Source organism: Schistocerca nitens, chromosome 1 (genome assembly GCF_023898315.1).
Source record: "Schistocerca nitens isolate TAMUIC-IGC-003100 chromosome 1, iqSchNite1.1, whole genome shotgun sequence".
Classification (NCBI taxonomy): domain Eukaryota; kingdom Metazoa; phylum Arthropoda; class Insecta; order Orthoptera; family Acrididae; genus Schistocerca; species Schistocerca nitens.
Genome location: NC_064614.1, coordinates 666,135,675 through 666,157,795, shown reverse-complemented (window position 1 = coordinate 666,157,795; position 22,121 = coordinate 666,135,675). Strand labels below are relative to the sequence as shown.

Genomic DNA, 22,121 nt, shown 5'->3' with positions numbered 1-22,121 from the left:
TACGAGGCTATATTTCAGATAATTACTTTCAGAAAACGCATTCTTCAAGTTAATTACTTACTACACGGTAAAATATTTATCTTATTATTAGCAGTTGGCAATTTATTTCCTCTCTGTATCGTTTGTCGTCAGTTATTTCATTGGCTAAACAGCAGACCATGCACTATAACGAAAAAAAGAAATTATCCGAATGAGAAGAAAATCAGTAGATGTAATGTACATATACCAACGAACAAATGATTACGATTCCTATTTCAAGAAAAAAGGATCAGCTATTCAACAGAAAGAAATTCACAAATTGAGGAAGTCAGTAACATGCCGGTTAGTCTCCGGCCTTTAGGCAGGAAGTGGTCCGCTTGGCATTGGTTGAGAGAGTTTTTGGATGTCCTCTTGAGGGATATCGTGCCTAATGCCGTCAAACTGGCACATTAGATTATCAAAGTTTCGAAATAGTGGGAGGGAATTGTTCATAATATTCCAGATTTTCTCAATTGGGGATGCCAAGATAGGATTTGGAAAGCACGAATGTAACCAGTAGAAACTCTTTCCGAGTGCAGGCGGGCCCTGTCCTGCTGAAATGTAACTCCCGGACGGCTTGGCACTAAAGGCAACAAAACGGCACGTAGAACATCATCGCCGTACCGCACGCTGAAAGCCTGATTTGAAAAGAAATGGCATCCCAAACCATCATTTCTGCTTGTCGGGCCTTACGGAGAGCTACATTCATGCTGGTAACCCACCCCTGTCCAGGGCGTCTCCAGACACGTCTTCGGCCTTGAAACTCATTGACCGGATTATAATTGTTTTCAGTGATGAGTTCCGCTTCGAAAAGTTTCGCTAACAAACACTTGTTAGAGTCCTTTGGACTTGGGAATGTCACATCCTTCTTGAAGCATAACGTCATTTCATCTGCCTCCTGTAATTCGTTTTGCATAACAAGTGAAATTGTTTCGTCACTAGTTTCTCGTAAGGATCCTAATAATCACTGTAAGCTTGAAATTTGTCGATGAGATGTTAAAAATCGATATTTCTTCCTTTCACCACTGAATTTTGTATAGTCTTGAGAGGTTGTAGTAAATACCAGACTAAGACATGTCGTCCACTCCAGCTACCTTGTTTTGACTTAGGTCTTTCTGTGCTCTGTCAAACGGTTCTCGTAGTTCATATCTCCCATCATCTATTACGTCCTTTTCCCTTTCCATAACATATTGTCTTTAAGTTAGGTTTTACAAAAAAAGGAAAAAATGATTCAAATGGCTCTGAGCACTATGGGACTTAACATCTCAGGTCATAAGTCCCTAGAACTTAGAACTACTTAAACCTAACTAACCTAAGGACATCACACACATCCATGCCCGAGGCAGGATTCGAACCTGCGACCGTAGCCGTCGCGCGGTTCCAGACTGAAGCGCCTAGAACCGCTCGGCCACCAGGGCCGGCTAGGTTTTACAGCCCTTACGTATATTCTTTCCATCTTTCAGCCTTCCTGTGTTTGCTTACAAGGTGACCGTTCGAATTTCCCATGTCCGTTTTCATTCATATTGACAGGATGTGTGTGGCATGACTAGAACACCAACATGTGTGAACAGAAAGATGCAACTCTCAATGATTTTCGAAAAATCAAATTTAAATTTTTAGGTGCTCTTATATACGTCGTACGGGCACTACTATTTAAGGATTTCGCAGCCGAGTGAATCAACGTCCGTTTTTTATAAGCGCGAGGTCTATGAACTGAACATCGGTGCTGGTTTTTGTTTTCAAATGGCTCTGAGCACTATGGGACTTAACATCTATGGTCATCAGTCCCCTAGAACTTAGAACGACTTTAACTAACCTAAGGACATCACACAACACCCAGTCATCACGAGGCAGAGAAAATCCCTGACCCCGCCGGGAATCGAACCCGGGAACCCGGGCGTGGGAAGCGAGAACGCTACCGCACGACCACGAGCTGCGGACGGTTTTTGTTTTCTTTTGGTTTGTTTTCGTTACCACGTAAGTCTGACAACAGATATAACTGGTACGCCATGAAATTATGTGGTAAGCGACATCTGTTTTGGAATATAAAATAGTTTCCTTTTTTGCTATAGGCACGTTGGAAAAATTTTGCATGCGCAAGAACTAGACGTTCATTACAATTGGTGTATAACATAATGATTTTGTTTCGCACGTTCCTATGAGCAATATCAACCTGACTCATGCAGTGATCCATAGGCTACACACTGTACTTGTTACAAACGAAGATACACTAATATAAATAAAATGACTATACTGTTTCGACTGGAAGCACTTGTGTATGCTTTTTATTTCGTCTTCTTACGAAAATTTTTCTCTTTTTCTCACGATAAAAATCACGAAAATAATACCTGAATCATTACGTATGTATAAGCTGCGCTGCCATAATAAATTTCTTGGCAGATTCACGCGACAATGAAAAGGAAAAGAAGTGCTGGCAGGTATATTCAATCCAAAGACCTTTACTTTTGAAACACGTGCTTAGTGCTCGGCTGTGGGCCCTTACTACACAAGCGACTGCAAAGCATAAAAAACAAGGGAAAAGTTTCAAATTCGACTTTCTCGAAACGTTGAGCGTTGCGTCTTTCTGTTGACATATATTGAAGACCTAGTCGCACCCCAAACATCGTGTCAACAGGAACCAAATCAGTGTGGGGAAGGTCGTACGGTTCCCTACTTAGAACTGGTTTGCTATCTGAGCTCTTGATATGAATATAATTGCTCTTCCTTCCCGGAAATAATTAATCTTCCTATATATAACACATCATCTTTCCCGTGGTAATGCATGCTTTTACAACCATATATTTATTCTCTGGTGACTCCTGCTTTGTCATACTGTGTTTCATGTATCCACATCCGTTGCTTCGTTTGCTGCTTTTCTATAATTCTTCCGTTCATCAACGATATTAAATACCCCGCGTATGATATCCGTTTCTTCACTCTGCTACCTACACTGTTTAAGTTCTCAAAGCCAACAATTAATTTTCTAGTCTTCCTATCCGCTCTTTCCTTCTATTCACGCGAGATGGCTCACTGGTTAGCACACTGTAAGGACGACGTTCCAAAACCGCGTCTGCTTTTCCTGATTTAAATTTTCCGTGATTTTCCTAAAGCGTTTCAGGCAAATGCAGGGATGTTTCCTTTAAGGGGCATGCCCGGCTTCCTTCCGTAATCCGATAGGACTGATGACCTTGCTGTTTGGTCCCTCCCCTCTTAATCTCCCCCCCTCCCCCCCCCCCCCCCCCAGAGCCGCCAACGAATCAATCAACCAAGCAAACATTCCATTCATACGAAATATACCCTTTAGAGCTCCCAAAAATCATAGGCTCTATCAGTTTATCCTGATCCGATCTCTTTAAACTCCTAGGTTTCTTCAGTTCTTTTACAGTGCCATTATATAATATGTCTGAAACTATCAGGCATCTCCATGGCTCTTCCATGTATATGACCTTTATTAATTATTTTAATACGATGTGCTTGCAATGATTAAATTGTACTCTCGAAAGTATTCTGCACCTTCATTTTCTTTCATTCGTGTCACTCTCATTTTGTGCTGTGCTGTCATTCTATTTCCCAAGCTTCTTTTTCATACGTCTGAATCCGAGACCCCATCAGCACTAAATTTTATTCTCTTTTTGTGAACTGAGTAGTTCGTGTTATTTCATCATGTATTCTCTAAATGTCTTAATAACAACAAAATATTACTTTAAATAATGTTTTTCATTATCCTCTCACACTAAAGTGTCATACCGTTCTACACTTATAGGTAGCTTCTGAGTAGCTGTGCACTAAGAGACTTTTCATAAGGTCTTATTATGATATATGTGGGAGGCGGTCAATTAAATTACCGAATCCCGACCACAACAGGGTTGTGGAATATTTCCATTGAAAAGTAAACACAACATGCGTTAAGACATTTCTTCCACGGGGAGACGAGACGAGACGTAGACCGCGTCGGCCGCTGGTGGGTCCAAATCCGCACCCACTCTTGCGCTTTCTCGTCCTCCTAATAGTGGTAATAGTGGTAAGCTGGTAAGCTCCTAGGGGACCAAACTGCTGAGGTCATCGGTCCCCAGGCTTACACACTACTTACTCTAACTTAAACTAACTTACGCTAAGAACAGCACACAGGAATGACTCGAACCTCCGACGGGGAGAGCCGCGCGAACCGCGGCAAGGCGCCTAGGACCGCACGGCCCTCGTGCTACTGAGACCGACGTCCACGAATTTCTGTCTTCGGGTTGCCAACGGTGTGGAAATCTCACGGTGAACTAACCGCGCTAGAAGGGCGTTGCACTGTTCCCAACGAAATTGCTGACGTGCAGACTTCATCTGATTAGCAGTGTGGGGGGCGGGCGTTATCGTGCAACAGGATGATTACGTCTGATGGCATTCCTAAGCATTTTGACTTTATGTCTCGTCGTAATTTCTATAAAGTGTCTTCATAGCATTACACATTGACAGTGGTTCCACACTCAAGGAATACGAAGAGCAGAGGTTCCCTAGCATGGCTACGCTTGAGAGATTTGTTTGAGAACGCTGGAATATCCTTACAGACCGGATCAATCACTATGATTTTCACATCATGGGCGACCTGAAGTATAACATGTGGGGACGTCGGTTCCAGTTGGACGAGAAAGCATGATAGTGTGTGGGTTTGTGGATCTGCCTGCGACAAACTGCTTTCTACAAAACTGGACTTGATCGTGTCACCTCCCAGTGGCATAAGTGTCTTGAGGGTTGGGTGCTTACTTTTTAATGAGACCAATTTTTGGTCCCATTGTGGAGGGTGAACTGTGTTCATTTGATTGCCCCTCAAAAATGGTTCAAATAGCTCTGAGCACTATGGGACTTAACTGCTTAGGTCATTAGTCCCCTAGAACTTAGAACTAGTTAAACCTAACTAACCTAAGGACATCACTCACATCCATGCCCGAGGCAGGATTCGAACCCGCGACCGTAGCGGTCTCACAGTTCCAGACTGCAGCGCCTAGAACCGCACAGTCACTTCAGCTGACAATTGCCCCTCATGGTACATAACTTCAATAGCATGTAACAGCTGTTTAACTGCATGCTGCTGTTTAACTGAGTGCTACTGGAAGAATACATTCTTTGAATAATAATGCACTTATGGAATCGTTATATGATTTATGAGACGAGAACTCTGTAAATGATGAAAAATCACTTTATTATCCTCTACGTGACCTACAATAGTAAACAACAAGGATGTAACATATAAAAACATTGTGCATTGCTGCCAAGTGGTTTAATCATCATAATTATGATACTGATGGCAATGGTTTGTCGTGGGATCTCGGTACAGACAAGTAACCTAGTTGATGCGCACAAGCTCAGGTTGTTTGTAAGAGTAGATGGGAGCGCCGGCAGGATGCAGGTCCTGGTACTGGAAGCGCGCCAGGTAGCCGGGGGTGAGCGCTGGCTGCTGCAGGGCAGACAGTTCACTGGAGGCGACGCGCTGCTGCTGCTGGGGCGCGGCGGAGACGGGGGCGGGGCCGTGGGCATAGGCGATGCGCTGCAGGCGGCCGTCTGGCTGCAGCACGTAGTACACGCCGCTCTCCTCCGCCTCACGGAGTGCTGCGTTCCCGTACTGTTGGCATGGGCAGCATGTTATTTTAAGGTAACAGGGGGACAGATTTTTTTTTAAAATATCAAGTGTACAGAGGTAATGAGGTGATTACAGACTGAACTCCAAACCTGTTGAAATTATCATTTGTGGTAACAATTAGATACAGATCAATAACTATTATTTATATTAAATAAAAGTAGCTGCAGTTCCTCATCTAGTTATTGTACATTTGGCTAGTTTTCTAATTCTAGTTCTAGCGCAAGACATGTCCAGAACTGCAAGTGTGAATGATTTTTTTCATTTCTCTTAATTATAAGTTTCCCCAGTGGAATTATCCATTATTGATGGACATCTGTCTATTCAAGATCTAAGAAATAAGGTAACATAAAGCGAACTTCAAGCTGGAGGTTTGAATGTTGCAGTGCGTACACAACATCGTATTCGATAAGCTATGCGCATGTCTTTATCTGGCCGCCAAAATGACATACAAACTTGTTATAGGGCGAACTGCAATTAAGTGGTATCCGAACCATGGTTCTAATTCGCCTTAATCACGTATGTAAATCATTTCCAGAGTTGAAAAAACTGAAGAAAGATATACTCTATAATGTAAAGGAGATCAGAATCGAAATTTTTAGTATGTATCATATTTAAACAAAAGTAAACTCTGCTTGGGAAGATTTCTTATTTTATCTAATTTCGAATGGACCACACTCATATACTCCTACTTTACGTGAAATTTGTGAAGCAGCTTAAGTGACGAGACGAGAAAGCAGTCAAACCTCGGCATAGAAACTTGACACACGCATTCTCATAGTGGGCTGTTTTGAATTCAAACTGACCAAACACAGATTATGTGTTAAGATTATGTGTTAAGCGATGTTAGTAGGCCCTTAGACGAAATATAGTACCTCTGAAAATGCTGCTGATAGCAAAAACTTGTTTCCTCACGAGAAACTGAGGTCCAAATGACCAAAAGTTAATGGTTAATGAAAACCACGTCAGCTGTGTTATTACAAATTTATTGTGTGACAACGAGTTTTGATCATAGGACAACCCTCTATATTGCAGTGTTGTGCAAGAGCCATGAAGCAACTGGTCTAGTTGTCGTATATAGTGTTAAAGACGAAATCGAAAACACTGATCATAAACATTCTTTCGACCGCCTGGAGGAAGTATGGCGAGCAGGCAAGGCGTGCTGCATACTGTACGCTGTGTCAGTCTTTAGCCTCAGCTGTAGTGCTCAACACAATCGAGATGAAACGTGCTAACATACTTACGTTGTAAGGAGCTGACACAGTAGTGGTGGGGGTCTCAGTAGTGGTTGTGGCAGCCTCAGTCGTGGTGGGGGCGACAGTGGTGAAGCTAGGCAGGCGGTAGACGTCCGTCAGACGGGACGAGTCCTGCTGCGGAATGAAGAACTGCGGCCGGAAGACGGCCGCAGAGAATCCAGAGAAGGACTGTGGAGCCGCGAATGCCGGCTGAGCCTGTGACTGGGCGAATGCCTGTGGCTGCTGCTGCGGCTGAGTCTGGAGACGCTGAGGCTGGCGGAAGGGCGCTCCGTAGCTGGTGGAGGGTGCTTCACTCGCTGCCATCGCCGCTAGCGACGCCACAGTGAAGAGCAGTAGGGCCTGAAGCAGTTGATGAAAGGCCAGTGACAAACTAGAACGTTCATACGTATGAATTATTCACTAAGTTGCTTTACATAACAATTTTCGAGAGGAGTCACTGTTTCGGCAACTTCTTCGAGATTAAATTTGGCACGGTATTACCCACGTTGAAAATAGATACTTCAGTCTTTTATGTTTCAAGTTTTTAGTGTTTTTGTGGTGGTGCATTTTTGCAAAGTAATGTATGGTCATTCAAAATATTATTATGTGTTTTGGAACCTTTACGACTATACACTTAGCGTAGATTTCGGTTTTGGTCACTGATTTTCTACGATAATACTGGTTCTTATTATCCATTGAATTTCTTCGGTCTGGTATAGTTTCCTCGAAAATGACGTTTTAAGCTAGGAAAATCCCTTTAATACGTAGTGTTCGGACACCTTTGACTAAATTGTTGTTCTGAAAAATATTTCTGTTCCCTTCAGTGCAATTTGTAAATGTTTAATTTGATTGCTAATAAGTTAATTTTTACGAGGTGTTTAAAATTCAGGATCAACTAACAAGGATGATGCAAATGACAAGAACAACTACACTCCTGGAAATGGAAAAAAGAACACATTGACACCGGTGTGTCAGACCCACCATACTTGCTCCGGACACTGCGAGAGGGCTGTACAAGCAATGATCACACGCACGGCACAGCGGACACACCAGGAACCGCGGTGTTGGCCGTCGAATGGCGCTAGCTGCGCAGCATTTGTTCACCGCCGCCGTCAGTGTCAGCCAGTTTGCCGTGGCATACGGAGCTCCATCGCAGTCTTTAACACTGGTAGCATGCCGCGACAGCGTGGACGTGGACCGTATGTGCAGTTGAGACTTTGAGCGAGGGCGTATAGTGGGCATGCGGGAGGCCGGGTGGACGTACCACCGAATTGCTCAACACGTGGGGCGTGAGGTCTCCACAGTACATCGATGTTGTCGCCAGTGGTCGGCGGAAGGTGCACGTGCCCGTCGACCTGGGACCGGACCGCAGCGACGCACGGATGCACGCCAAGACCGTAGGATCCTACGCAGTGCCGTACGGGAACGCACCGCCACTTCCCAGCAAATTAGGGACACTGTTGCTCCTGGGGTATCGGCGAGGACCATTCGCAACCGTCTCCATGAAGCTGGGCTACGGTCCCGCACACCGTTAGGCCGTCTTCCGCTCACGCCCCAACATCGTGCAGCCCGCCTCCAGTGGTGTCGCGACATGCGTGAATGGAGGGACGAATGGAGACGTGTCGTCTTCAGCGATGAGAGTCGCTTCTGCCTTGGTGCCAATGATGGTCGTATGCGTGTTTGGCGCCGTGCAGGTGAGCGCCACAATCAGGACTGCATACGACCGAGGCACACAGGGCCAACACCCGGCATCATGGTGTGGGGAGCGATCTCCTACACTGGCCGTACACCACTGGTGATCGTCGAGGGGACACTGAATAGTGCACGGTACATCCAAACCGTCATCGAACCCATCGTTCTACCATTCCTAGACCGGCAAGGGAACTTGCTGTTCCAACAGGACAATGCACGTCCGCATGTATCCCGTGCCACCCAACGTGCTCTAGAAGGTGTAAGTCAACTACCCTGGCCAGCAAGATCTCCGGATCTGTCCCCCATTGAGCATGTTTGGGACTGGATGAAGCGTCGTCTCACGCGGTCTGCACGTCCAGCACGAACGCTGGTCCAACTGAGGCGCCAGGTGGAAATGGCATGACAAGCCGTTCCACAGGACTACATCCAGCATCTCTACGATCGTCTCCATTGGAGAATAGCAGCCTCCATTGCTGCGAAAGGTGGATATACACTGTACTAGTGCCGACATTGTGCATGCTCTGTTGCCTGTGTCTATGTGCCTGTGGTTCTGTCAGTGTGATCATGTGATGTATCTGACCCCAGGAATGTGTCAATAAAGTTTCCCCTTCCTGGGACAATGAATTCACGGTGTTCTTATTTCAATTTCCAGGAGTGTATATTTCGTAAACCAAACATGTGTCAACAACTATACTGCGTGAACACTGAGCACGTGTACATAATACGCAAGTGGACCAGATAAAAATCCTTCTAAGTTTTTTTACACCAGATGTTAATCTGAGCTCTTCTACAGTGGTGCCGGCCGGAGTTGTCGAGCGGTTCTAGGCACTACAGTCTTGAACCGCGCGACCGCTACAGTCGCAGGTTCGAATCCTGCCTCGGAAGTGGATGTGTGTGATGTCCTTAGGTTAGTTAAGTTTGAGTACTTCTAAGTCCTAGGGGACTGATGACCTGAGAAGTTAAGTCCTATCGGAGCCATTTGAAACATTTTTTTCTTCTACAGTATGTCAGTCAACAGCGGGTAGCAGTAGTGCCGACATGACAGTTACTGTGTCAACATGGAGCGCTACAAATTGGGAGAATTGTGAAACCTGCACTTCGTTTACAGTGCGGCTGAGGGCCCCTTTACACTTCTTTCCCTTGGGCTGCCTGAAGGACGAGGTATCTTCTATGCCTGTGGACCCTGAGGATCCTTTATTCTATGATTATATGACAGCGGAACAAACACTGGTAGCAGTTACTTCTGTAAAATATCGGAACGATTTGAAGTGGAATGATCATATAAAATTAATTGTTGGTAAGGCGGGTACCAGGTTTAGATTCATTGGGAGAGTGCTTAGAAAATGTAGTCCATCAACAAAGGAGGTGGCTTACAAAACACTCGTTCGACCTATACTTGAGTATTGCTCATCAGTGTGGGATCCGTACCAGATCGGGTTGACGGAGGCGATAGAGAAGATCCAAAGAAGAGCGGCGCGTTTCGTCACAGGGTTATTTGGTAACCGTGATAGCGTTACGGAGATGTTTAATAAACTCAAGTTTCAGACTCTGCAAGAGAGGCGCTCTGCATCGCGGTGTAGCTTGCTCGCCAGGTTTCGAGAGGGTGCGTTTCTCGATGAGGTATCGAATATATTGCTTCCCCCTACTTATACCTCCCGAGGAGATCACGAATGTAAAATTAGAGAGATTAGAGCGCGCACGGAGGCTTTCAGACAGTCGTTCTTCCCGCGAACCATACGCGACTGGAACAGGAAAGGGAGGTAATGACATGGCACGTAAAGTGCCCTCCGCCACACACCGTTGGGTGGCTTGCGGAGTATAAATGTAGATGTAGATGTAGATGTAGAACTAGTTGCAAGAATTCTTGCTGCAGCCATACAAATACAGAACATACCGCGTGTTGTCCAACGAACGTGGAAGTCCCTTCTACGTCATACCCCCTCTGCACTGAGGTTAATGATACTCACTTTGAGCCTTTATTGTAATGTAATACAGAACAGAACAATAGAAATAACACGCTTAACATCGTCTTAGTCTCAATCACCCAGAATAGCTCCTGCATACTCGTTTCTCCATAAATGTGCTTCACGAAGTATATTCGTTTATGTCTATGTCATTCACCACTGTTAGTTTGGGCACCGAGTTTTTGAACACTTCTGTTTGACATAATATAGGTGTGAATAATTATGAGTTCCTCTGGAATAAATTGGAAGGCAGTATCCTCGAGTCAGCTATTGTTGGATGTGGTGAAAGAATGTGCACGGTCATTAAATCATACGCATATATAGTACGTTAAGCTGTGCCTGCCTGCAACTTGGGATTCACTACAATGTCTTTAGGTTGCTTGGAGCTCAACAACGAAAAATTAAGAAATATTGAGTTTAACGTCCGTTCTAAGATGAGATCCTTAGGCACTGAGCAACAGTACGCATTTGATAACAACGAATTTTTAATTATTCCGTAATTTTTTTGAAGAGGTTATCTCGCTGTTCGACTGAAGATAACGCGGAAAAAATCACACAAAATTTAAATTAGTATTATCAGCAGATAGCTTGTTCCTCCTGACCGGCAGTCCAACGCGCAATGGTCTGCGTCACCTCACACATTCTAAATTGTAAGTGGTATCTGTATCAAGGCGTATGTACTTAATTGATGTTGATTATTCGAAGAAAATGCACACAATCGATTTCAGAATACACACACCATCATCAGGTATGTCTTTGAAAACAGAAACAAAGTCTTCGACCTGCAGTATGGGCATTTTTTATTGAATAGCTATAGAAATGTTTGGTTTTAGATACTTCTGAAGGTGGAATGCCTATCCCGAAATCTGTGATCAGTATTGTATAAATGATCAACATTAATAAAGTGGAGGTAGAGGAGACGACTAATCTTTCAAATGACAACATATGGTTCAAGCATCTTCTCATCCCAATTCGTTCGTGGATGGACTAGGATAATAAATACGAACAGTACGGACCTGAATCCCATCAAGATAGCTAACACCCAGTTTTTAATTCTCCAAGTAATGTGAGAATTAGTGAGCGATGAATACTGATATCAGTCATACCGTACTCTCGGCTGTCACAGCTGCTTTTGCGCCGGGTGACGGGAACTTTTGGAGTGCGTAGTGAAAGCCATGTGCAAATGGTACCACTGCTAAACACATCTGAGGTCATCAGTCCCCTAGACTTAGAACTACTTAAACCTAAGTAACCTAAGGACATCACACCCAGCCATGCCCGAGCCAGGATTCGAAACTGTTGCCTTATCAGCAGCGCGGTTCCGGACTTAAGCGCCTAGAACCGCTTGGCCACAATGGCCGGTGGACCTTAAACTGTAAACAGTCACGCCCTGTAGTGATCATAGATCTGTGGAACGGTCAGTAGCGTGTTTTTACCTTAAAATGTTTCACAAATACAGTAATAGATTATAAATAGGCCAGACTGAGTTCCTATGATTTTTTCAGCTAATGGCGTCGTGATCGGATTTCCTCGAAATACGCTAAAAAACTTGGATTAAATATTTTGAAGGGACTGGGTCTGTTCCTGAAAAGAAACCGACAGAATGACTGAGAAGTGTTTGTAGTCTACAGAATATGGAAGACAGAACTTACGGCATTCAGTTCGTAAGGAAGCAGCTGGGGGCAAAGTGTCCCGAGATTTGACATGTGATCCGAACAAGCTGCATATCGTATAACAGTCGAAGGAGAACGATTGTCACATGCGATTAATTCTGTCAGTAAATTATGACAAACATAAAAGAGGGCAATGGACTGGACAAGCTGGGCGTATCAGAGAAAGCCCATTTTCTTCTCATGGGTTAACTGAGTAAGGAGAGCTACCGTTATTGGTCAGACAGCAACCCTAATACAGTTGATGTACGCCCTTTACCCTTCAGCAAGTATGATTTGCAGTTTCGTCACGCGGTGTCATCTGACCTTAGTTTTCCGAAAATGAAGAGAAGATCATAGTCGATGTCACTTCACACTTCAGATAAGTATATTGAGATGTTGCACTCTTTTGTTGCACCTGCGATGAACAGTATTTTCTTGTTTTCTACAACTTGCAAAACCTGTTTCAAGAGGATGCCGCGACATCGCACACTGCAAGGCAATCAGTGGAAGCAGTTCGAGAATTTTTCAGTATGCATATCATCGCAAGTTTCGGCAAACATTCCCTGGCCCCCATGATCACCGGATTTGTCCGGTTGTGATTTTTTGTAGTGGGGCTACACGACTGGGCGAAGAACATAAGGTGAATTGAAACAAGGAAATCAAGACTAAATTTGTGATACCCCTGAAATGTTGCAGCAATGAATGAGAAACGTCGAAGGCAAGTTGGTACAGTGCTTAGATACAGGAGGACAACATATACAGGACTTAATTTTTATCATAAATAATTTGTATTACTGTATCTTAAAAGGCAAATCGCAGTGGTTCAAATGCTGTTGGTATTGTTGGAATTTTTCTATTTTTATTGGGTGTTTCAAAATTCGTCGTTTTTCTGTGTCACACTGTTCTGCAAGGTACATAGAGAGCACTAGATAGTTACTATGCTTGATTTTTCACTGCCATTTAGTTTTTATTGAACTTCTTCAGGTCCCAGGCACTTGTTTCCTGTCAAATTTTTGGTTTGCATTAACCTACCGGAACTGTTTTCATTAGTGCCAAAAGCCTCTAGCACCTGATGACGCAGTTGAGTGACACTGGTTGTGAAAATTTAAAGTATGTTTTTAATGGCTACTGAGATGCTCATTTACATACAACACTAAAACTTCGAAGCTTTGTTGCTTACAGCACATTACTGGAGCGCCACCTCACAAATGTTATTCACTACAAGCAGGAAAACAGGCTCATGACTACGGACAGGGAAGTAAATATGCCAAGAGTAAAGGTACCAGTGCTTGAAAGCCGGCCGGTGTGGCCGTGCGGTTAAAGGCGCTTCAGTCTGGAAGCGCGTGACCGCTACGGTCGCAGGTTCGAATCCTGATTCGGGCATGGATGTGTGTGATGATCTTAGGTTAGTTAGGTTTAATTAGTTCTAAGTTCTAGGCGACTGATGACCTCAGAAGTTAAGTCGCATAGTGCTCAGAGCAATTTGAACCATTTTTTGAACCAGTGCTTGAAAGGGAAAATCGCCGACGCAAGGCACTCACCTGCATGGTTGGGTGATGTACTGGAAGCTCGTGGTGGACAGAACAAGTGTGGTGGCCAGCAGCGACGTGGGGAGGCTTTTATAAGAGACGGAGACCCTTTGTGGCTCTGCCAGGATGACGTCACATGTAAGCTCCCCGTTCGCGTCCGACAGTCGCGAGTTGCGCGACCACGGGTCACGGCCGCACCTGACTCGTTACTTCACGTTGGGCCATCGCAGTGTGGGACAACTCGAAAAACACCTGCAATCAAGGTCTTTGTTCTTGTGTTATCTCCTGAAATTAAATTACGTATTGACCCTCACCATTTTTTTCTCTCTGTCTAAGTATCTAAGATTACGTTTTAAGGCCTCCTTGACGACTGTTTAGGGATTCTACCGAAAATAAAACAGCTGGATGGGCTGCGGGGGATATCGGGCCCAGTTTTCGAATTGAGTCCATTGTTACCACTGTGTCAACTCAAGGAGTACTTTCGTGTATCAGTATACCACTGTTCAGTTGCTGAAATACACTCCTGGAAATGGAAAAAAGAACACATTGACACCGGTGTGTCAGACCCACCATACTTGCTCCGGACACTGCGAGAGGGCTGTACAAGCAATGATCACACGCACGGCACAGCGGACACACCAGGAACCGCGGTGTTGGCCGTCGAATGGCGCTAGCTGCGCAGCATTTGTGCACCACCGCCGTCAGTGTCAGCCAGTTTGCCGTGGCATACGGAGCTCCATCGCGGTCTTTAACACTGGTAGCATGCCGCGACAGCGTGGACGTGAACCGTATGTGCAGTTGACGGACATTGAGCGAGGGCATATAGTGGGCATGCGGGAGGCCGGGTGGACGTACCGCCGAATTGCTCAACACGTGGGGCGTGAGGTCTCCACAGTACATCGATGTTGTCGCCAGTGGTCGGCGGAAGGTGCACGTGCCCGTCGACCTGGGACCGGACCGCAGCGACGCACGGATGCACGCCAAGACCGTAGGATCCTACGCAGTGCCGTACGGGAACGCACCGCCACTTCCCAGCAAATTAGGGACACTGTTGCTCCTGGGGTATCGGCGAGGACCATTCGCAACCGACTCCATGAAGCTGGGCTACGGTCCCGCACACCGTTAGGCCGTCTTCCGCTCACGCCCCAACATCGTGCAGCCCGCCTCCAGTGGTGTCGCGACAGGCGTGAATGGAGGGACGAATGGAGACGTGTCGTCTTCAGCGATGAGAGTCGCTTCTGCCTTGGTGCCAATGATGGTCGTATGCGTGTTTGGCGCCGTGCAGGTGAGCGCCACAATCAGGACTGCATACGACCGAGGCACACAGGGCCAACACCCGGCATCATGGTGTGGGGAGCGATCTCCTACACTGGCCGTACACCACTGGTGATCGTCGAGGGGACACTGAATAGTGCACGGTACATCCAAACCGTCATCGAACCCATCGTTCTACCATTCCTAGACCGGCAAGGGAACTTGCTGTTCCAACAGGACAATGCACGTCCGCATGTATGGTTCAAATGGCTCTGAGCACTATGGGACTCAACTGCTGAGGTCATTAGTCCCCTAGAACTTAGAACTAGTTAAACCTAACTAACCTAAGGACATCACAAACATCCATGCCCGAGGCAGGATTCGAACCTGCGACCGTAGCGGTCTTGCGGTTCCAGACTGCAGCGCCTTTAACCGCACGGCCACTTCAGCCGGCTCCGCATGTATCCCGTGCCACCCAACGTGCTCTAGAAGGTGTAAGTCAACTACCCTGGCCAGCAAGATCTCCGGATCTGTCCCCCATTGAGCATGTTTGGGACTGGATGAAGCGTCGTCTCACGCGGTCTGCACGTCCAGCACGAACGCTGGTCCAACTGAGGCGCCAGGTGGAAATGGCATGACAAGCCGTTCCACAGGACTACATCCAGCATCTCTACGATCGTCTCCATTGGAGAATAGCAGCCTCCATTGCTGCGAAAGGTGGATATACACTGTACTAGTGCCGACATTGTGCATGCTCTGTTGCCTGTGTCTATGTGCCTGTGGTTCTGTCAGTGTGATCATGTGATGTATCTGACCCCAGGAATGTGTCAATAAAGTTTCCCCTTCCTGGGACAATGAATTCACGGTGTTCTTATTTCAATTTCCAGGAGTGTATATTTCGTAAACCAAACATGTGTCAACAACTATACTGCGTGAACACTGAGCACGTGTACATAATACGCAAGTGGACCAGATAAAAATCCTTCTAAGTTTTTTTACACCAGATGTTAATCTGAGCTCTTCTACAGTGGTGCCGGCCGGAGTTGTCGAGCGGTTCTAGGCACTACAGTCTTGAACCGCGCGACCGCTACAGTCGCAGGTTCGAATCCTGCCTCGGAAGTGGATGTGTGTGATGTCCTTAGGTTAGTTAAGTTTGAGTACTTCTAAGTCCTAGGGGACTGATGACCTGAGAAGTTAAGTCCTATCGGAGCCATTTGAAACATTTTTTTCTTCTACAGTATGTCAGTCAACAGCGGGTAGCAGTAGTGCCGACATGACAGTTACTGTGTCAACATGGAGCGCTACAAATTGGGAGAATTGTGAAACCTGCACTTCGTTTACAGTGCGGCTGAGGGCCCCTTTACACTTCTTTCCCTTGGGCTGCCTGAAGGACGAGGTATCTTCTATGCCTGTGGACCCTGAGGATCCTTTATTCTATGATTATATGACAGCGGAACAAACACTGGTAGCAGTTACTTCTGTAAAATATCGGAACGATTTGAAGTGGAATGATCATATAAAATTAATTGTTGGTAAGGCGGGTACCAGGTTTAGATTCATTGGGAGAGTGCTTAGAAAATGTAGTCCATCAACAAAGGAGGTGGCTTACAAAACACTCGTTCGACCTATACTTGAGTATTGCTCATCAGTGTGGGATCCGTACCAGATCGGGTTGACGGAGGCGATAGAGAAGATCCAAAGAAGAGCGGCGCGTTTCGTCACAGGGTTATTTGGTAACCGTGATAGCGTTACGGAGATGTTTAATAAACTCAAGTTTCAGACTCTGCAAGAGAGGCGCTCTGCATCGCGGTGTAGCTTGCTCGCCAGGTTTCGAGAGGGTGCGTTTCTCGATGAGGTATCGAATATATTGCTTCCCCCTACTTATACCTCCCGAGGAGATCACGAATGTAAAATTAGAGAGATTAGAGCGCGCACGGAGGCTTTCAGACAGTCGTTCTTCCCGCGAACCATACGCGACTGGAACAGGAAAGGGAGGTAATGACATGGCACGTAAAGTGCCCTCCGCCACACACCGTTGGGTGGCTTGCGGAGTATAAATGTAGATGTAGATGTAGATGTAGAACTAGTTGCAAGAATTCTTGCTGCAGCCATACAAATACAGAACATACCGCGTGTTGTCCAACGAACGTGGAAGTCCCTTCTACGTCATACCCCCTCTGCACTGAGGTTAATGATACTCACTTTGAGCCTTTATTGTAATGTAATACAGAACAGAACAATAGAAATAACACGCTTAACATCGTCTTAGTCTCAATCACCCAGAATAGCTCCTGCATACTCGTTTCTCCATAAATGTGCTTCACGAAGTATATTCGTTTATGTCTATGTCATTCACCACTGTTAGTTTGGGCACCGAGTTTTTGAACACTTCTGTTTGACATAATATAGGTGTGAATAATTATGAGTTCCTCTGGAATAAATTGGAAGGCAGTATCCTCGAGTCAGCTATTGTTGGATGTGGTGAAAGAATGTGCACGGTCATTAAATCATACGCATATATAGTACGTTAAGCTGTGCCTGCCTGCAACTTGGGATTCACTACAATGTCTTTAGGTTGCTTGGAGCTCAACAACGAAAAATTAAGAAATATTGAGTTTAACGTCCGTTCTAAGATGAGATCCTTAGGCACTGAGCAACAGTACGCATTTGATAACAACGAATTTTTAATTATTCCGTAATTTTTTTGAAGAGGTTATCTCGCTGTTCGACTGAAGATAACGCGGAAAAAATCACACAAAATTTAAATTAGTATTATCAGCAGATAGCTTGTTCCTCCTGACCGGCAGTCCAACGCGCAATGGTCTGCGTCACCTCACACATTCTAAATTGTAAGTGGTATCTGTATCAAGGCGTATGTACTTAATTGATGTTGATTATTCGAAGAAAATGCACACAATCGATTTCAGAATACACACACCATCATCAGGTATGTCTTTGAAAACAGAAACAAAGTCTTCGACCTGCAGTATGGGCATTTTTTATTGAATAGCTATAGAAATGTTTGGTTTTAGATACTTCTGAAGGTGGAATGCCTATCCCGAAATCTGTGATCAGTATTGTATAAATGATCAACATTAATAAAGTGGAGGTAGAGGAGACGACTAATCTTTCAAATGACAACATATGGTTCAAGCATCTTCTCATCCCAATTCGTTCGTGGATGGACTAGGATAATAAATACGAACAGTACGGACCTGAATCCCATCAAGATAGCTAACACCCAGTTTTTAATTCTCCAAGTAATGTGAGAATTAGTGAGCGATGAATACTGATATCAGTCATACCGTACTCTCGGCTGTCACAGCTGCTTTTGCGCCGGGTGACGGGAACTTTTGGAGTGCGTAGTGAAAGCCATGTGCAAATGGTACCACTGCTAAACACATCTGAGGTCATCAGTCCCCTAGACTTAGAACTACTTAAACCTAAGTAACCTAAGGACATCACACCCAGCCATGCCCGAGCCAGGATTCGAAACTGTTGCCTTATCAGCAGCGCGGTTCCGGACTTAAGCGCCTAGAACCGCTTGGCCACAATGGCCGGTGGACCTTAAACTGTAAACAGTCACGCCCTGTAGTGATCATAGATCTGTGGAACGGTCAGTAGCGTGTTTTTACCTTAAAATGTTTCACAAATACAGTAATAGATTATAAATAGGCCAGACTGAAATCCTATGATTTTTTCAGCTAATGGCGTCGTGATCGGATTTCCTCGAAATACGCTAAAAAACTTGGATTAAATATTTTGAAGGGACTGGGTCTGTTCCTGAAAAGAAACCGACAGAATGACTGAGAAGTGTTTGTAGTCTACAGAATATGGAAGACAGAACTTACGGCATTCAGTTCGTAAGGAAGCAGCTGGGGGCAAAGTGTCCCGAGATTTGACATGTGATCCGAACAAGCTGCATATCGTATAACAGTCGAAGGAGAACGATTGTCACATGCGATTAATTCTGTCAGTAAATTATGACAAACATAAAAGAGGGCAATGGACTGGACAAGCTGGGCGTATCAGAGAAAGCCCATTTTCTTCTCATGGGTTAACTGAGTAAGGAGAGCTACCGTTATTGGTCAGACAGCAACCCTAATACAGTTGATGTACGCCCTTTACCCTTCAGCAAGTATGATTTGCAGTTTCGTCACGCGGTGTCATCTGACCTTAGTTTTCCGAAAATGAAGAGAAGATCATAGTCGATGTCACTTCACACTTCAGATAAGTATATTGAGATGTTGCACTCTTTTGTTGCACCTGCGATGAACAGTATTTTCTTGTTTTCTACAACTTGCAAAACCTGTTTCAAGAGGATGCCGCGACATCGCACACTGCAAGGCAATCAGTGGAAGCAGTTCGAGAATTTTTCAGTATGCATATCATCGCAAGTTTCGGCAAACATTCCCTGGCCCCCATGATCACCGGATTTGTCCGGTTGTGATTTTTTGTAGTGGGGCTACACGACTGGGCGAAGAACATAAGGTGAATTGAAACAAGGAAATCAAGACTAAATTTGTGATACCCCTGAAATGTTGCAGCAATGAATGAGAAACGTCGAAGGCAAGTTGGTACAGTGCTTAGATACAGGAGGACAACATATACAGGACTTAATTTTTATCATAAATAATTTGTATTACTGTATCTTAAAAGGCAAATCGCAGTGGTTCAAATGCTGTTGGTATTGTTGGAATTTTTCTATTTTTATTGGGTGTTTCAAAATTCGTCGTTTTTCTGTGTCACACTGTTCTGCAAGGTACATAGAGAGCACTAGATAGTTACTATGCTTGATTTTTCACTGCCATTTAGTTTTTATTGAACTTCTTCAGGTCCCAGGCACTTGTTTCCTGTCAAATTTTTGGTTTGCATTAACCTACCGGAACTGTTTTCATTAGTGCCAAAAGCCTCTAGCACCTGATGACGCAGTTGAGTGACACTGGTTGTGAAAATTTAAAGTATGTTTTTAATGGCTACTGAGATGCTCATTTACATACAACACTAAAACTTCGAAGCTTTGTTGCTTACAGCACATTACTGGAGCGCCACCTCACAAATGTTATTCACTACAAGCAGGAAAACAGGCTCATGACTACGGACAGGGAAGTAAATATGCCAAGAGTAAAGGTACCAGTGCTTGAAAGCCGGCCGGTGTGGCCGTGCGGTTAAAGGCGCTTCAGTCTGGAAGCGCGTGACCGCTACGGTCGCAGGTTCGAATCCTGATTCGGGCATGGATGTGTGTGATGATCTTAGGTTAGTTAGGTTTAATTAGTTCTAAGTTCTAGGCGACTGATGACCTCAGAAGTTAAGTCGCATAGTGCTCAGAGCAATTTGAACCATTTTTTGAACCAGTGCTTGAAAGGGAAAATCGCCGACGCAAGGCACTCACCTGCATGGTTGGGTGATGTACTGGAAGCTCGTGGTGGACAGAACAAGTGTGGTGGCCAGCAGCGACGTGGGGAGGCTTTTATAAGAGACGGAGACCCTTTGTGGCTCTGCCAGGATGACGTCACATGTAAGCTCCCCGTTCGCGTCCGACAGTCGCGAGTTGCGCGACCACGGGTCACGGCCGCACCTGACTCGTTACTTCACGTTGGGCCATCGCAGTGTGGGACAACTCGAAAAACACCTGCAATCAAGGTCTTTGTTCTTGTGTTATCTCCTGAAATTAAATTACGTATTGACCCTCACCATTTTTTTCTCTCTGTCTAAGTATCTAAGATTACGTTTTAAGGCCTCCTTGACGACTGTTTAGGGAATCTACCGAAAATAAAACAGCTGGATGGGCTGCGGGGGATATCGGGCCCAGTTTTCGAATTGAGTCCATTGTTACCACTGTGTCAACTCAAGGAGTACTTTCGTGTATCAGTATACCACTGTTCAGTTGCTGAAATACACTCCGGGAAATGGAAAAAAGAACACATTGACACCGGTGTGTCAGACCCACCATACTTGCTCCGGACACTGCGAGAGGGCTGTACAAGCAATGATCACACGCACGGCACAGCGGACACACCAGGAACCGCGGTGTTGGCCGTCGAATGGCGCTAGCTGCGCAGCATTTGTGCACCACCGCCGTCAGTGTCAGCCAGTTTGCCGTGGAATACGGAGCTCCGTCGCGGTCTTTAACACTGGTAGCATGCCGCGACAGCGTGGACGTGAACCGTATGTGCAGTTGACGGACATTGAGCGAGGGCATATAGTGGGCATGCGGGAGGCCGGGTGGACGTACCGCCGAATTGCTCAACACGTGGGGCGTGAGGTCTCCACAGTACATCGATGTTGTCGCCAGTGGTCGGCGGAAGGTGCACGTGCCCGTCGACCTGGGACCGGACCGCAGCGACGCACGGATGCACGCCAAGACCGTAGGATCCTACGCAGTGCCGTACGGGAACGCACCGCCACTTCCCAGCAAATTAGGGACACTGTTGCTCCTGGGGTATCGGCGAGGACCATTCGCAACCGACTCCATGAAGCTGGGCTACGGTCCCGCACACCGTTAGGCCGTCTTCCGCTCACGCCCCAACATCGTGCAGCCCGCCTCCAGTGGTGTCGCGACAGGCGTGAATGGAGGGACGAATGGAGACGTGTCGTCTTCAGCGATGAGAGTCGCTTCTGCCTTGGTGCCAATGATGGTCGTATGCGTGTTTGGCGCCGTGCAGGTGAGCGCCACAATCAGGACTGCATACGACCGAGGCACACAGGGCCAACACCCGGCATCATGGTGTGGGGAGCGATCTCCTACACTGGCCGTACACCACTGGTGATCGTCGAGGCGACACTGAATAGTGCACGGTACATCCAAACCGTCATCGAACCCATCGTTCTACCATTCCTAGACCGGCAAGGGAACTTGCTGTTCCAACAGGACAATGCACGTCCGCATGTATCCCGTGCCACCCAACGTGCTCTAGAAGGTGTAAGTCAACTACCCTGGCCAGCAAGATCTCCGGATCTGTCCTCCATTGAGCATGTTTGGGACTGGATGAAGCGTCGTCTCACGCGGTCTGCACGTCCAGCACGAACGCTGTTCCAACTGAGGCGCCAGGTGAAAATGGCATGGCAAGCCGTTCCACAGGACTACATCCAGCATCTCTACGATCGTCTCCATGGGAGAATAGCAGCCTGCATTGCTGCGAAAGGTGGATATACAC

The 22,121-nt window shown here is 45.9% G+C and overlaps 1 protein-coding gene across 2 annotated transcripts; it reads right to left on the bottom strand.

The window, feature by feature from the left end:
* Nucleotides 1–5,186: 5,186 nt before the first annotated feature.
* LOC126236750 (uncharacterized) lies at nt 5,187–20,543 on the bottom strand. Of its 2 annotated transcripts, XM_049946292.1 has the most exons (4): nt 20,357–20,543; nt 13,723–13,962; nt 6,883–7,233; nt 5,187–5,623 (listed from the first exon to the last, which is right to left on the bottom strand). In XM_049946292.1, the coding sequence occupies exons 2-4, from the start codon at nt 13,726–13,728 to the stop codon at nt 5,348–5,350; spliced, it is 633 nt and encodes a 210-aa protein (XP_049802249.1). In that variant the 5' UTR covers nt 13,729–13,962; nt 20,357–20,543; the 3' UTR covers nt 5,187–5,347. The 2 variants fall into 2 exon arrangements, with proteins under 2 accessions (XP_049802249.1, XP_049802256.1); XM_049946299.1 differs by lacking the exon at nt 13,723–13,962.
* Between the last annotated feature and the right edge of the window lie 1,578 nt (nt 20,544–22,121).

Bases quoted from the DNA above. Each gene is read 5' to 3' on its own strand.
- LOC126236750 (XM_049946292.1), bottom strand. The intron at 5,624-6,882 runs GTAAGTATGTTA...CCATGCCAACAG, and splicing joins CTGTGTCAGCTCCTTACAAC to TACGGGAACGCAGCACTCCG.